This window comes from Benincasa hispida, chromosome 7, assembly GCF_027475165.1.
Source record: "Benincasa hispida cultivar pf3 chromosome 7, pf3_genome.v1.1, whole genome shotgun sequence".
NCBI classification, from domain to species: Eukaryota; Viridiplantae; Streptophyta; class Magnoliopsida; order Cucurbitales; family Cucurbitaceae; genus Benincasa; species Benincasa hispida.
In genome coordinates this window covers 28,695,888-28,711,701 of record NC_143484.1, presented here as the reverse complement: position 1 = coordinate 28,711,701, position 15,814 = coordinate 28,695,888, and the positions used below count along the sequence as shown (strand labels likewise).

Below are 15,814 nucleotides of genomic sequence, written 5' to 3'. Positions count from 1 at the left end.
TCCTTCATCCAAAGTTAATGAAGGAGCCAGCACTTCAGGTCAGATCCTTCTTCATTGTGGAGAGTGCCTTAAAGTAGTGGGAGGATTGTGATACAACCTAACCGTTACTTGAGTTTAATTGAAACTCGGGTTGTCATACCAGATGATGGTGTTGAGGAACCATTGTTCTACAAACAAGCGATGAATGACATAAACAAAGAAAAATGGATCAAAGCCATGAACCTTGAAATGGAATCCATGTACTCCAATTCGATATGGGAGCTTGTAGATTTACCTGAAGGGGCGAAATCCATAGGTGTAAATGGATCTACAAAAGAAAAAGAGATGTAGCTGGAAAGGTATAGACCTTCAAATCTAGACTTGTAATAAAGATTTATGCCCAAAGGGAAGGGGTTGACTATGAAGAAACTTTTTCCCCTATTACTATACTTAAGTCTATAAGAATTCTCTTGTCCATAGTCACATATTATAACTATGAAGTATGGAAAATGGAAGTCAAGACTGCTTTTCTGAATGAAAATCTTGAAAAGAATATCTTTATGTCTTAGCCCGAGGGGTTCATAGCCAAGATCAGGAGTAAAAAGTTTGCAAGCTAAATCAATCCATTTATGGGTTAAAACAAGCATCCAGATCTTGGAACATTAGGCTTGATACAGTGATCAATTTTTTTTGGTTTTGATCAAAACGATGATGAACCTTGTATCTATAAGAAAATCATCAAAGATAAAATATCTTTTCTAATACTTTATTTGGACAATATCCTACTCATTGGGAATGATGTAGGGTACCTTACTTGTCTAAGGAACGGTGTCTTAAAACAGCTCAAGAAGTTGAGGATATGAGACATATTCCTTATGCCTCAGCTATGGACAGCTTAATGTATCCTATGATCTGCATTAGGCCAGACATTTGTTATACAGTGGGAATTTCAATAGGTACTAGTCCAATCCAAGGATAGACCACTACATAGCGGTTAAGAACATCCTCCTACAAGCTAGTATATGGAGCTAAGGATTTGATCCTTATATGATACACTGTCTCTGATTTTCTAACTGACAAGGATTCTAGAAAATCCACGTCAGAATTAGAGTTTACCCTAAACGGGGAGTTGTAGTGTAGTGTAGCACCAAGCAAGGATGTATTGTAAATTCTATTATGGAATCTAAGTATGTGGCTGCTTGTGAAGCAAAAAAGGAAGAAGTTTGGCTCAGGAAGTTCTTAAGTTATTTGGAAGTGGTTCCAAATATAGACTTGCCCATCATTTTATATTGTGACAATGATGGGCAGTAGCCATTGCTGATCCATTTACAAGGCTTTCACGGCTACAGTGTTTAAGCATCATCTAGAGAGTCTATGAATACGAGATATGTACATTGTATAATCTAGGGAAAGTGGGAGATATATTAATGGGTATATGGATGCCCTAGTTTATCGTATTTATTTACAATAATCCCGCCTCTTGGATTGTTTACAACTCACTAACTAGAGATTTAGTTCAAGTGGGAGTTTGTTGGTTTTATGCCTTAAAACTCATAGATAGTAAATGTTATTAATTGACCGTCTTCAATAAAGAGTTATGGATGTTAAATCAATAAATGTTATTGTTTGTATTGTTCTCTATTTTGTCTTAATGACCCTAAATCCAATAAACTAAATCCAAGGTTGTCTTATGAGTATTGAACTGTATGTGGAGACATACAAGGATCAATATTCAAGATACAACCTAAAGGGTCTATAGTATAGGGAGAAAGTTGGGTACTTTATCCTAGTAACACTATGGATACAAACCACTTTGTATTTGATACAAACATAATGATCCAACGCGTTCGTGTAGGTGACACACAAATGAGGGTATTCTATGCAATGATTTTGCATAAGTTGGACCACGAAATAATAACATGTAACACCGTTAACTAGTTAGGTTTCTATTTCAATAGGATGACCTAGGCGACTTAGTCTTAATCCTGAGTATATTATGAACTTCTATTCATGAGGGATTATCCTTTGATTTGCATGGGTGAGGGTGACCAGTTTGTCGACCCAATATGCCTATCATTTTGGGGACAAGACCGAGTGGAGAGCTGGGAACATGATAATATAAGATGAGTGTTCCCTTAAATGGTGTCTCCGGGACTTGAACAAAGAGCCTTACCCTCTCATTGGCCCGAGAGGGGTTTTTGTTTATTGATTGGACCATAAACAGGTTGTTTATTAGAGGAGCACTGGTATTTAAGAAGCCAGAGGTAACCCAAAGGTGAAACGGTAATTTAACCCGGTTAGAGTTACGAACACTCGTGAAAGACTAACGTACTGGTATTGGTCTATATACATAGAAACATAAATATATCTGTAGTGAGAAGAGTGTGGCTATGGGTTTTTAGTGGAGTATACCCACAGTTAAACAAATATTGATTAACTTGGTTAATGAGTTTAACCAATTAATCGCATATCGTTAGAGCTTCTAATCTACAAGTCCACCAGGTCTCCTCAATTGCTCACTAAAGGATACTTAAAAGGGATAGTTTGAATTGTTCAAATTAATTTGAGAAAACTATATATTAATGAGATTAGTATATAATTAATTATAGATATGATCTATGATTAAATTAGAGAGAAATATTTGAATAAGATTCAAATTAATTAATTCAAGTGAATTAGATTCAAAAGAATTAATTAAAAGAGAGGTTTTGCATAGATACATGGGACGTATATAATAATTAAATGTACACATTAAATTGGGTTTATTGTATAAGTAGTTATTCGATTATTGTGAAAATTAAAATTAAATAAGTGTTATTTATGTTGGGATTGGTGTTCTAATTCTCCCAGAGTCTCATTGTTTTGTAAAGATACACATTGTTTAATGTATAAAATAAGTGTTATTTAATTCTGCCATTTACTCATATCCAATAAACAAAGCTCCTTGGTTATCTTATGTGAACTTAAGCATGTATATGTGATATTCAAGTGGATCATGCCTTAAGTGATAACCAAAATAGGTTTGTAGTATAAGGATTAAGGTGGGATACCTGATCCTGGTGACACTACGGATACGGCCCGTTTTGTAGAGATTTGCAAGTGTTGTAAACTACTAAAGATGGTAGATCCTGACCATTCATGTGCAGATGTGCGAGCGGAGGTGTCCTATACAAAGAGTTTGTATAAGACCTAGACCACGAGATGATTAAACTCTGTATATAACGTCGTTGATACTAGAGACTTACATCTCACCTAAACAACCATAGGTGACACGACCTCAATCCTGAGTGTTTTGGGAACCCCTGCTTTTAAGGGTGGTTCTTTGATTAGTATGGGTGAGAGTGGCCAGATTGCCAACTCAACATGCCTACCTTTTTGGGGACTTGTCTGATTTGGGAGCTGGGAACTCAATCCACAAGATGGAATTCACTCCTTTCCCGAAGCAGGGATAAGTAGAGAGATTGCTCCCTTAAGGGTTGATTCTGGGGCTTGAACATAGTGGCCACAACTTCTCTTTGGAAGAGAAAACTCAGTCATAGTAGGACTATGACTTATGTTCATTAGAAGGATCAGTGGTACTTAAGGAGACAGATGTAACTATAGGGGCATAATGGTTATTAGCCGAGTTGTACTTACGAGCGATTTGTGAAGAATTGTCGCACTTTTGATTGGTTAAAATGGACACATAATATATCTGTGGTAAGGAGAGTTCAGCTGTCGATCTTTAGTGGAGTGCCTGACAATTAGCGGATGGTGGATCCCGTGACTAAAGAATTTAGTCAGTTATTCACGTACTGTTGGAACTTCGAGCTACAGGTCCATAAGGTCCCCTTGGTAGCTCAATGGATTCAGTTGAGGAACAGTTCTTGCTGTTGATTTGAAATGTTCAAATTGACAAGAGGTATTTTTATTATATATGATATAATCGGTTTGATGTATGAGATACATCTAGTGGAGGATTGATGTAAAAGAGATTTACATTAAGTACCATGGAATAGAAAAAGAACTATGGTTTATATGTTTCATGAGATGAAATATTAAAACTATAGGTTATAAATATAGTATGATAAGTTGGTTATCATTTATATTTATAATAATATTAATTATTGGATAATTAATTCTTTTTCTTTAATAACAAATTAAGTGGGTGGTTATTGTCAATTCATGGTAACCGTGAGTTAAAAGGAAAATTGTTTTCCTAATTTTAGTAAGTTTTACAAAAGTTTTTGACAAACATTGCAAAATAGTTTTGAGATTTATCTTGACAAAAAGAAACTCACGACGCTTGTCAAGTAAATACGGATTTACTAAGCAGCAACTTGTTTTAGTAAACGATCATGTAGTGTTTTGTAGGCAACAGACACTGAGCTAAATGATTGCTTAGCTTTTGCTAGACGATCGCTTAGCTTTAGCTAAACGATTGGGTATCGACCTATGCGATACGTTCTTGTCAACTCCCACTTGCCCAATCGTATACACGATTGTTCTTCCCTTCTTCTTCTGCCTCAATCCAAGTCCGAATAGAACCCACCCTCTGAATTCTCACACCGAGAATACCAAGGTAATTTCTTGGTGGTGTCATACGAAACTCGACACCGTCGAGGTTTTGTGGAGGTCGTTCATGTTGCTGAGGAGTTTGTGACCGAGGTGATCGCTAAGGACAAGCACGAAGTGTTCATGCAATATTGCGGTCGAGTTGTTCGAGCATTTGAGGTTGCTGTCTTCGAGAGTTCATGAGCAAGGAGCATGGAGACAAGTCTACAAATGTTCATACAGTTTTCTCCCTGTTCATTTGTAATTGTCCATGCTGTAATTCCTGTATTAATTGTATAATCGCATGTTTTGTATACGACTGTAATTTGTAATGTTCATTCATGATTGTAATTTGGAATGATCTTTTTTCCGCTACTCATGGAAATCTCGAATTTGATTTCCTTCGATTTAATTGTGCAAATTAAATAAGTGTTATTTAATTGGGCTAATTCAAAGACCTCTTTGTGGCCCTTTGGGAATACACTGAATACACAAGTCACATTGCAGAGAAACTCTGACAATACACAACTTCTTAGTGTTATTGTGCATAATTTTTTCTGAGCCATAAATCCTCTCTACTTTCCAAATCTTATTCTTTTCTCCCTCTTACAATAGTTGGATACCACCTATCCTTCTATTGGAATCCCAGAGAATAATGAGGTAACACTCGTAGTAGTGTTCAAGATCGCTCAAGGAGTTGTTCGTGATCAAGACCGTTTAGAGAACCGTTCATTAGAACCTTGGAGAGGATTGTTCGTGGCACTTGGGGAATCTACAAAGGTAAGAATCGTTCTAATCCTTTCCCCAATAGCATGCTAGATTTCATGTGTATATATTCTATTTTTTATTGATTTTTTTAATGTAAAATCAAATTGCAGGATGCAAGGCGTTCTAACACAATGCTTCCATTGTAGGATTTGATCCCTACAATTAATGAGAATGTTCTTTAATCTTATTTTTTATTTTCTATATAGAATAAAGTTGATGGTTTGTGTTATATGATCTAAACATTGTTTATCATGCATGCAGTTTTGCAAATGTAGTTTAGCATAAAGATTTAAAGAATTATCTCATTAAGGAATTTGGTCTAGTTGCAAATAGGCAGATCTAGGTTACTTTGCATGTAGTTTCCATACTATCCATCCATACTTGATCTATGTCATTGAATGTACTGGTACTACTGATCAAAGAAGGTTTAGTTACGAGGGTAGTGACAAAAATCGCTTTGACTTCGTGCTAATACAGGAGATAAACTAGATTGAACTATGGGGAAATCTATTATTGAAATAACCGATTTATGCACACTTAAGATTTACGTCATTTAATACATCAGGTACATAGACATAGCCCAAGTGGGAGATTATTGGACATGTTTTATTTTAACATGTATAATTAAAGTATGGGCTATGTATGTGAATTAGTATTTTATCACATTGGGTTATTTTATTAGTTTTGACTCTATTATGTGATCTGTTTAATTTAAGGCCCTAGACTCCTAATTGAGTATGGACTTAATGGGTAGAAGTTCATTCCTATATAATTAGGGTATAATGGGAATCCTAATTGAGCTATTATATAAAGAGATCTTAGAATTATGGTCCCTAAGATACCAAAAACATACGCACTCAGTCTCTCTATAGTTCCATCCAAGGAAAGATCTCACTCAAGACATGTGGAGTTTTTATTGAGTTAGACAATAGCCATCTTGTAGTTACCATCAATCTTGCAATTGAATCCTGCATATTATTTATTCTTGACAATTTATCATAAATGATCCTAAGGATAAATCTTTTAATATAAATTATAAGGATTTTTATCTAACAGTCTCCTCCCTCATTATCACTCAGAAGTCATATAATTATCATGAAACTTATGTCATATAGTCTGAACCCCAATTATCATGAAACTGACTAGCAAATGGATTATCGATACAATAATTACAAAAATTTGCAATTTTACTTTCACCAAAACCCCTAACGACAAATTTCAATCAAATTCGCATTCACAACAAAAATTGTAAAATACATAATCAAAAGTAAATACCCAAAATTAAGCAGGGTCACAATGAACACAATAATCACAATATGACCAATTCTACTTCCACCATGCCTCCTCTCCACCTCTTCTCAACAACAAATTTAAATGTTCATTCCAACCTCATTCCGAACAACAACAATTACAACATGCATAACCAAAACTAATTTTCACTAATCTCAAAACTAAGCATAGTCACAATCAACAGAATAAGCACAATAACTTTTGATTCTAATTTCAGAGTCACAATTCTTAAATCTAAGCAAAGTTAATCAACAAAATAATCAATGAAACTAAATTTCAAAAAAAAAAAAAAAAAAAAGAGAAAAAACATTTATGGAATATGAACACAAGTTAAAAGTTATAAAATTACCTTACTAATAGATGAACTTTGCTCTAGTAAATCTTTCTAAAATTTCATTCATTTAACTAAACCTTCTTTCGTAATCTTGATGCTGACTTTCAATAAATTCTTATATCATTGAAAGGCGAGCCTCTAATGATAGGACATACTCATATGATAAAGATGTCCCCTTCTTACATGTTCATTGTTTTAGTTCATATCTCGTGTCTTTAAGAGGGTGTTTGGCTCACCAACATGAGTTGAGTTTAGTTGGTATAATATACCAACTCAATTTTTGGCCCACCAACTTTAAATATGGGTGGAGTTATACTCTCACCCCAACTTAACTACTTCCAATATTTCAAATGACTCTACCCATCAGCCACTGTCGACGACTCTTGCTGTCACACTCCGAAAACCAACTCTAGACTCTGACAACCACCTCCGATGACAATTTCAATGACCAACTCCTAGCTTCAACAATCGTCTCCGATGACAACTCTAGCGACCAATTCTAACAACCACCTTTGCAGGACCAACTTCGACAACTAATTCTGGGCTTCAACAACCACCTCAAATGATACCTCTAGTGGCCCAACTCCGCCGACCACTTTTGCACGACCAACTCCAACAACCAATTTTAGGCTCTAACTACTACCTCTGACAACAAACTCCAATAACTAACTCCAACAACCATATTCATAGGCTTCAACAACCAATTCTGACTACAAACTCTGATGAAAATCACCTTCGATAATGAACTTCAATGACCACCTTCGAGCGAGCAACTCCGACGATCAACTCCGGGCTTTGACAACCACTTCCAATGACAAACTCTGGCAAACAACTCCAATACCACCTTCATACAATCAACTTCGGGCTCCAACAACAATCTCGAACTACAAACTCTGATAAAAATCATCTTCAATTATCAACTTCAACAACCACCTTCGCACAACCAACTCTGGGTTCTATAAACCACCTCTGATGACCAACTTCAATACCACCTTCATGTGACCAATTTCAGGGCTAACAACAACCTCTAACTAAAAACTTTAGCGAAAATCCTCTAGTAATCAACTTCAACAACCACTTCCGACTATTATAAAACTGATGACCGATAAAGTATGTTATAGGGCTATTGATTATATAAATAATAGTATTTTGTCTATATTAAGTGCAATATTTATACGTAAAAATTTGTAAAATTTGTATTTACTTAATTGAATTAATATCAAATGTGTTAAGAATATTTGGAAGAGAATGTATGCAATTAAAAGTATATAACATATAACAAAAAAAAATCATAAAATGGAGATTTTTTTCCTAGAAAATTTTCTAGCAAGAATTAACGAAAAAAGGGAGATTTCTTCTTTGATGATCCTCCAAATTTGGAGGAACTGATAGTGAAATTATTGAAGAAATGTAGTAGCATTCCATTGGCTGATAATATGGTGGGGGAAATTCATTTTAAAAAAAATCATAACAGAGTAAAAATACAAAGCAACAATAGGAAAAAGAAGAAAAAGAAGAAGATTAAATTCATGGAGAAAGTTTAGGAATCAAATGTTTTGATTTCTCTTTGGCTTCTCATTTTATTTAACCATATTTCTGCAAGAAATGTATTGGATTAATTGTTATTCATTATCCAAAAAGAATAAAAAGGAAGCAAGGAAGGAAGAAAGAGAGAAAGAAAAGATTTAAAAATTAAAAGAAAAAATCGCAATCCATATTTTATTCAAACAAAATGGGTAGAATTATTTAATAGCAAAGTTTCAAAAAAAAATAATCATCATAAAAACAGATTATTTAGAGTTCAAAAAATTATACCAAATACCTCTGATATATGAACTCAATTCTGCACCCCAGGCACAAACATATGAACTCAGACCAAATAACTTTGCATCCCAAACACAGATTTATAAACTCCACAGATATATGAACTCCACAGACATATGAACTCCAGACATCATATCTCAACTCAACACCCCAAACAACCCCTAAGCTTGAACATATACTGAGTTTTTGTCTAAGAATGGTAGCTATATGGTATGCGTTAGGTTGTATTGCACCATATTAATTTTCATTCTTACTCTACTAAATATAGCAAGAGAAATACGAAGTCGATCCTCAAAGAGCTTATTAAAATTTCTTAACCTCAAAACTTATATGACGTAATCAGATGGTTTGTGAAACTAATTAATGTAAATTGCATGAAAATGAAAATAATGTGAAGTAAATTAAATGCACTGGGTGAATTAAGTGAATTTTAATGTGAAAATTTATCAATCGAAACAAAACACTTAGCTTGGTTCGACCTAGTTTGTTCCATTCATTTTAATTCAATCATGGACTTAATCATAAAATTAGTGTGAGACTTTCCCATTCAAACTTAGCCTACTCGCTTAGAATCCTAACCGGTAGTTCTTAAGATCAAGTTAATTTATAGATTGAGCAAGAATCGTCCACTAATCGATAAAATAATAAGCATTAAGTTTAAGGGCATCTTAGGCCAAATAATTGATTTCCGTCGTTTAACCAACTATTCGATTGAGATTTATCTAATTATAAAGTAAGGTTTATCAAATGGAATCCCAATTTGACTTTACAAACTTACTTAATCCTTACTTCTAGGTGATTAACTACCTAACAATTACAAATTAGGGCTAATCAAAAGCAATCAATCATACCAACATGGCTAATTTGTCCAATCATCCCATGCAAGATAGATTGAAGAATGAATTCAAGATGAAACCTCCCAACAAGAATACAGCTCAAGTCTCAAGAATAAAGAAGGAATGGAAGTAAACTACAAGACCCAAGCTAAGCACTTACCTCTTAGCCACAAATCATCCTCCAAAATGACAATAATTAAGCTCCAAGATGATTAAAAAATTTAAGAAAAAAAAGTAAGAAATTAGTGTTTACAGTAGAGGGGAGAAGAAAACTAGTGAAGAAATAGAAAACCGGCATGATGGTCTAACATTTCGAACTGAAAAATGTTATAAAACAGGTGCTGCAGCATTGCAACACTATGCAAGAGTGTTACAACGATGTCCTGTCTTTGCGAGAATGTAAGGCTACTACCTTTTAGTGTTGCACAACGCTCATCCGCAACACTCCAACTAGGGATACAATGGTAATTTCTTGGCCTTCTTTCCCTTTTGTGTAATTTAGCTTCAAACTTGGCCATTGTATTTTCTTTTCGCACCAAACGCCTTATTTAACCTCTTATGCAGTTGAGACCTATAAAAACATCAATTAAACTCATTAAATAGCCTAACAATCCTGAATTAAAGAGGGGAGATAGCATATTTTTTGTGCTATCAAACACCCCCAACTTAACTCTTAATCGTCCTCGAGCAAGATAGAACAAGAAATCATACAAAAGTAATCAGCTTACTAAGCTACAATGTTCCAAACTCAAGCTTCAACAGTCAACTAGAATCATACATACAATCGATTAGACAATAAAAAAGCATTCAACCATTCCAATAAAATTTTGAAATTTGTTCAAGTTTGTCATGCATGTATAAGCAAAAAGTTACCTATTTTGAACAAGAGTAGGCCTGGAATAGCCTTATGAACCCTCAGTTCGTTTTTCCTCTACTCTGGCTTGGTTGATTTGGAATTAGGTTGCCTAAGCTGAAAATGGCAATGTCATTAAATAGGAGTGGTCAAAATCGATCTACTCATCACCCTTATTACATATTTTTTTCTCTTCCCATTTTTTTTCGTTTTGCTCATAATTTTTTTCTTTCGAATGGAGATTGAAACTTTATCACGGAAGGCTTCTTTTTTTTTGGCTTGCCCACACAGGTTACGTGAAAGACATCCACCTACGAGTCGACTTCCTTTCAAAAGTTCCTAAGCTTACTCATTCCACTGGGGCACTTTAGTTCAAAGGAAAACTACGGGTGTCATAGTCGCCCCAGGTTAACTATACCTTTGAGAAGAAGAGTAAACCTCTCCTTATCTCCAATTCTCCCATTTTTTTTCTTTTTTTTTCCATTAGGGTAAATGGTGATGTCAATTGACTTCATCTCAAAACATGCATTACTAAGTTGAACGTTGGAAAAACTAACATCCGTCACTAAGGCCTTTCGGAGTGACAATAAACCTATGGCCTCATAATTCAATTCTAAGAAAGCAAGAGTCAAGGTAGATATGCAAAGACCTGAAGATGCACGAAAAAGATCAAGCAAAATTTCCACAAATGCCTAGGAAATCATAAATCCTTTCTTCCGACCTATTTTCAAGAAACACAATTCATACGAGTGTGTCATAGCCTGGTCATGGCCAGGAACAAAATAGCGAGGCAAACAACAAACAAGCATGCATCATCAAACATGGTCCGAGCACAATGTTCAAGGACCCCAAACAGTATTATCACGAAAAAACTGCCAAAATCCAAACACCCCACCCCCAACTTTTAAATCTCACACTATCCCTGATGTGATTGAAAATAAAGCATGTGGGATCAGAAAACTTCCCTGAATAATGGAGTGAATGAGGGATTTGTGTCACTCGAATCAGCTCTTCTCCACCAGCAATCCTAACAAATCAAGAATGATAGAAAATATTAGGCTCAATGATAAAGGAAAAATTTCGAAAATGAAATCTAATCTAGGAAAGCAAGTAAATTTAAAGCCTGGTTACCTCCATGAAGCACAATTTTTAGGGTCGGTTGCTTGACCATGGTGACTCATTGTCAGATGTAAACCAGCGAGTCCAACCGATAGGCAATGTCAAAGTAGTCTAAAGACTCCTCATCATGAAAGATCTTAAGCCTATGCCTGTTCACTTTTAAAATTTTCCTTGTCTCAAGATTTATTATATCTACTGCAACATAAGGTAAAATGTGAGAAACGCCAAATGGCCCAAGCCACTTGGATCGGAGTTTTTCATGGATAAATTTCAAATGAGAATTATATAAAAGAATCTTTTCCCCTTCCTGAAACTCCTTAGGCGCGATCATCCGTCATAAAATTCTTTTGTCCTTTCTTTATAGATCAGAGAGTTTTCAAACGATTCCAGCCTAAGCTCTTCCAATTCTTGGAGCTACAAAAGTCTGGCCTCACAAGCTGCCTCAGAGTCCCAGTTACTTTGTTTCATTGCCCAATATGCCTTATGTTGAATCTCAACTAGAAAATGGTAAGCTTTTCTATAGATTATCCTATAGGGATACATCTCATTCGGGGTCTTGAAGGTCTTTTTGTAAGCCCACAAAGCATCTATAAGATGAAGGCTCCAATCTTTCCTTCTTGGGTTCACCACTTTCTCCAGAATGGTCTTCACCTCCCTATTCGACACCTTTACTTGCCCATTCATCTGAGGGTGGTATGAGGTGGCAATATGATGTTGTACACCATACTTTTTCAACAAGGAGGCGATGACTCGATTATAGAAATGTGATCTTTGATTGCTGATGATTTCTTTGGGGAAGTCATACCTACATAAGATATTAGACTTCAAGAACCCTGCAATAACCTTAGCATCATCAATAACAGTGGCATTGGCTTTCACCCATTTGGAAACATAGTCTACTACCAATAAAATATACTTAAACCCACAAGAAGAAGGGACCTTCAAATATCTCACAGAAAAGAATGGGGACTTAGGGCATTTCATTCCTATGGGACTGGCCTCCAAATTTTTTACAACGCTCACGAGTCTTACAGTAGAAATATGCATCCTTAAACAAAGTATCTCAGTATAGACCAAAGTTCAAGACTTTTTTAGCAGTTCATTTAGGACTAAAGGATCCACCACATGCATGCTCATGACAGAATGCTAAAATAGAAAAGAATTCATCATTAAAGATACACCTTCTAACAATCTGGTCAAAACAAAATTTCCACAAATCAAGCTCTTCCCATACATAATACTTGGACTCACTCTTAATTTTTTCACCCTAATGCTTATTCAGTCCGTAAGGGAACTCACCTATGGTCAGATAATTAACGAGTTCTACATACCATGGAGTTATAGAAATACCATCTACCTACATTAGTGTGTGGTTGGGGAAGTCTCAATCAGAACTAAGACACCCACCTTCTAACACTAGTCTACTCAAATGATCGGCAACGACATTCTCATTCTTTTTTATGTCTTAAAGCTTCAAGTTAAACTCCTAGAGGAGAAGAACCCACCTCAACAATATGGATTTGGACTCCTTTTTCAACATAAGATACTGCAAAGCTGCATGGTCAAAAAAGACAACAACTTCAGATCCAATAATGTAAGAATAGAATTTTTCAAGAGCAAAAACAAGAGCTAAAAACTCCTTTTTCATTGTGGTGTAGCAGCATTAGGCCGGATTCAAGGTCTTTGAAGCGTATTAGATCATATGATGTCTCATCCACCTTCTAGCCCAAAATCGTTCCAACAGCATAGTCGAAGAGAATATCCCAACGAGGAACCTAAATAATCGAAGCACACGACAAGGCATTCTTCAGTGCATCAAAGCTTGCTTTGCATTCATATCGAATTCAAAATCTACATCCTTGTGAAGAAGAGAGGTCATTGGTTGAGCAATCTTGCTGAAATCCTTATAAACCTACGGTAGAAACCTGAATGCCCAAGAAAAGATCGAACCTCCCTCACGTTTGTGGGGTAAGGGAGCTTAGCAATAACATTAACTTTAGTAGGATCAACCTCTATACCATGCTCAGAAATAATATGTCCAAGTACAATCCCATCCAAGGCTATAAAATGACATTTTTCAAAATTAAGCACAATGTTAGACTTAATACATCGCTCTATTACCTTAGACAAGTTTAATAGACAGTCATGAAATGTGTCCCCATAAACAGTGAAGTTATCCAGAATCACTTCTATACAATTCTCTATAAACTCAGAAAAGATACTCATAATGCAACATTGGAAAGTACCTGGAGCACAACCCAAATGACATCCTTCTGAAAGAAAATGTGCCAAAAGGGCATGTAAAGGTCATCTTTTGTTGATCTTCTTGGTTAATCGAGATCTGATAAAATCCAAAAAAAACCATCAAGAAAACGAAAGAAAGGCTTTCCAACTAGCCTCTCAAGCATTTGGTCTATAAATGGGATAGGGAAGTGATATTTCCTAGTAACGTCATTTAACTTCCTAAAGTTTATGCACATTCGTCTTCCATTTTGAATTCTTACAAAAATTACGCTACCCTCTTCATTTTTAACTACAGTAACACTTGTTTTCTTAGGTATTACATGTATGGGGTTAACCCATTCACTATCAGCAATAGGGTAAATAATACCTACATCAAGGAGTTTAAAGACCTCTTTCATCACAACCTCCTTCAGAACAGGATACAAATGTCGTTGGGGTTGTTGACATAGCTTAGTTCCTTCTTCAAAAGTGATCCCGTGCATACACACAGCAGGGTTAATACCTTTGATGCCCGCCAATGTCTACCCAATGGCAAGCTTGTATTTTTGCAAGACCTTCACCAATTGCTCCTTTTGCTCACCCGCCAAATTCTTTGAAATAATCACAAGCAATATTTCAACTTCTCTAAGATAAGCATACTTTAAATGGTCAGGAAGCTCCTTCAGTTCAACTTTAGGTGCCTGCACGACAGAAGGAAAAACCTTTTCAGATGAATCATTATCAGAACAAGGAGGCATACTTACTAGTTCTGTCATGGATAAAGTGGAAAGCTCCTCAAGTGAGATCAAATCGTCTTAATCATCCTCGTCATCATCATATATGTCCCAAACTACTTCTGACTCAAGACAATCAAATATATTAATCTGGCACAAAGACTACACATACCTAACGATGGGGGACTTCATAGCATCAAAATTATTAAATTTAACTACCTCACCATCAAACTCAACATATATGTACCTTCATCCAAATCGATTTTGGTCTTGGTCATTTTCATGAAAGGCCAACCAAGCAAGATCGACGCAGATGAAATCGACGTGGGCTCTTCCATTTTAAGAATGTAAAAAACAGTAGGGAAAATAAGGTCATTAACTTGAACAATGACATCTTCTAAGATTTCTAATGAATGAATAAAAGACGTATTAGCTAATTATATTACTACTCCTGTCTCAGTTAGGTCTTTTAATTCTAGTTCTTAGTAAATGGAGTATGGCATTACATTAATGGACGCATTAAGATCTAACATAGCTCTTTCTATCATTTTCTTTCCAATCACACAAGGAAGAGAAACATACCTGGATCCTTTTGTTTTTCAGAAAAACTCTTTTGAAGGATCGCGAACACTAACTAACTTACCACCATCCTCTCTTTCTCTTTCATTTGCCTTCTTCATTTGGCACAGTTCCTTAAGAACTTGCCATATTTGGGAATTTGTTTTACAACATCAAGGAGAGGGATGTTGATTTCCACTTTTTTGTACATCTCAAACAGCTCTCGATCCTTGTCTCCCACAAGCTCTTTTGACCTCGCAAGCTTGGAAAGAAAAGGTGCTTTAGGCATGTAAACATTTAATGGAGGAAGATGGTTAGAGGATACTGGTCTATTTTTCTTATCTTGTTGTGGTTTGATTATGAAATCTGAAGAAATACTTTCTTGATCTTTCATCTCTGCCTTCATTGTTTCAACATGTGGCTCCAACTCTTGCCACTCTGGAGTGTTATGGGACTCACATTCTCCCTCGAGTTTAATTTTGGTTGAAATAGGAGCTTTCTAGATTGTCTCTCCAACTTGATCACTTAGGTGGCAAGCTGTGAGACTTGAGTCTCCAAGGTATCAAGGGCACTCTTGGTGTCCTGCTGAAATTTAAGAGAATTGTCAGCTAGACTTTTTACAATGTCTTCTATGGACATACCTGAGCTAGATGAAGCTCAATAACCAGTTTGAGTTTTCTCGTTCTATCCATCCCATTTGAAATTTGAGTGGTCCCGCTATCCAGGATTGTACCTCTGACTGTAAGGTTCTCATCGTTTGTTT

General features: G+C 35.7%; 1 protein-coding gene across 1 annotated transcript; it reads right to left on the bottom strand.

The window, feature by feature from the left end:
- Positions 1-11,950: 11,950 nt before the first annotated feature.
- On the bottom strand, positions 11,951-15,457 carry LOC150035085 (uncharacterized). The gene is made up of 6 exons (XM_090315225.1): positions 15,199-15,457; positions 14,741-14,899; positions 14,335-14,528; positions 13,783-13,877; positions 13,042-13,090; positions 11,951-12,475 (listed from the first exon to the last, which is right to left on the bottom strand). The coding sequence occupies exons 1-6, from the start codon at positions 15,455-15,457 to the stop codon at positions 11,951-11,953; spliced, it is 1,281 nt and encodes a 426-aa protein (XP_090171351.1).
- Between the last annotated feature and the right edge of the window lie 357 nt (positions 15,458-15,814).

Bases quoted from the DNA above. Each gene is read 5' to 3' on its own strand.
- LOC150035085 (XM_090315225.1), bottom strand. From the start codon at position 15,457: ATGAAGGCAGAGATGAAAGATCAAGAAAGTATTTCTTCAGATTTCATA. The intron at 14,529-14,740 runs GTACATATATGT...TATCCATGACAG, and splicing joins CAAAATCGATTTGGATGAAG to AACTAGTAAGTATGCCTCCT. The intron at 13,878-14,334 runs GTCTTGCAAAAA...GGATTTTATCAG, and splicing joins AAAAGGAGCAATTGGTGAAG to ATCTCGATTAACCAAGAAGA.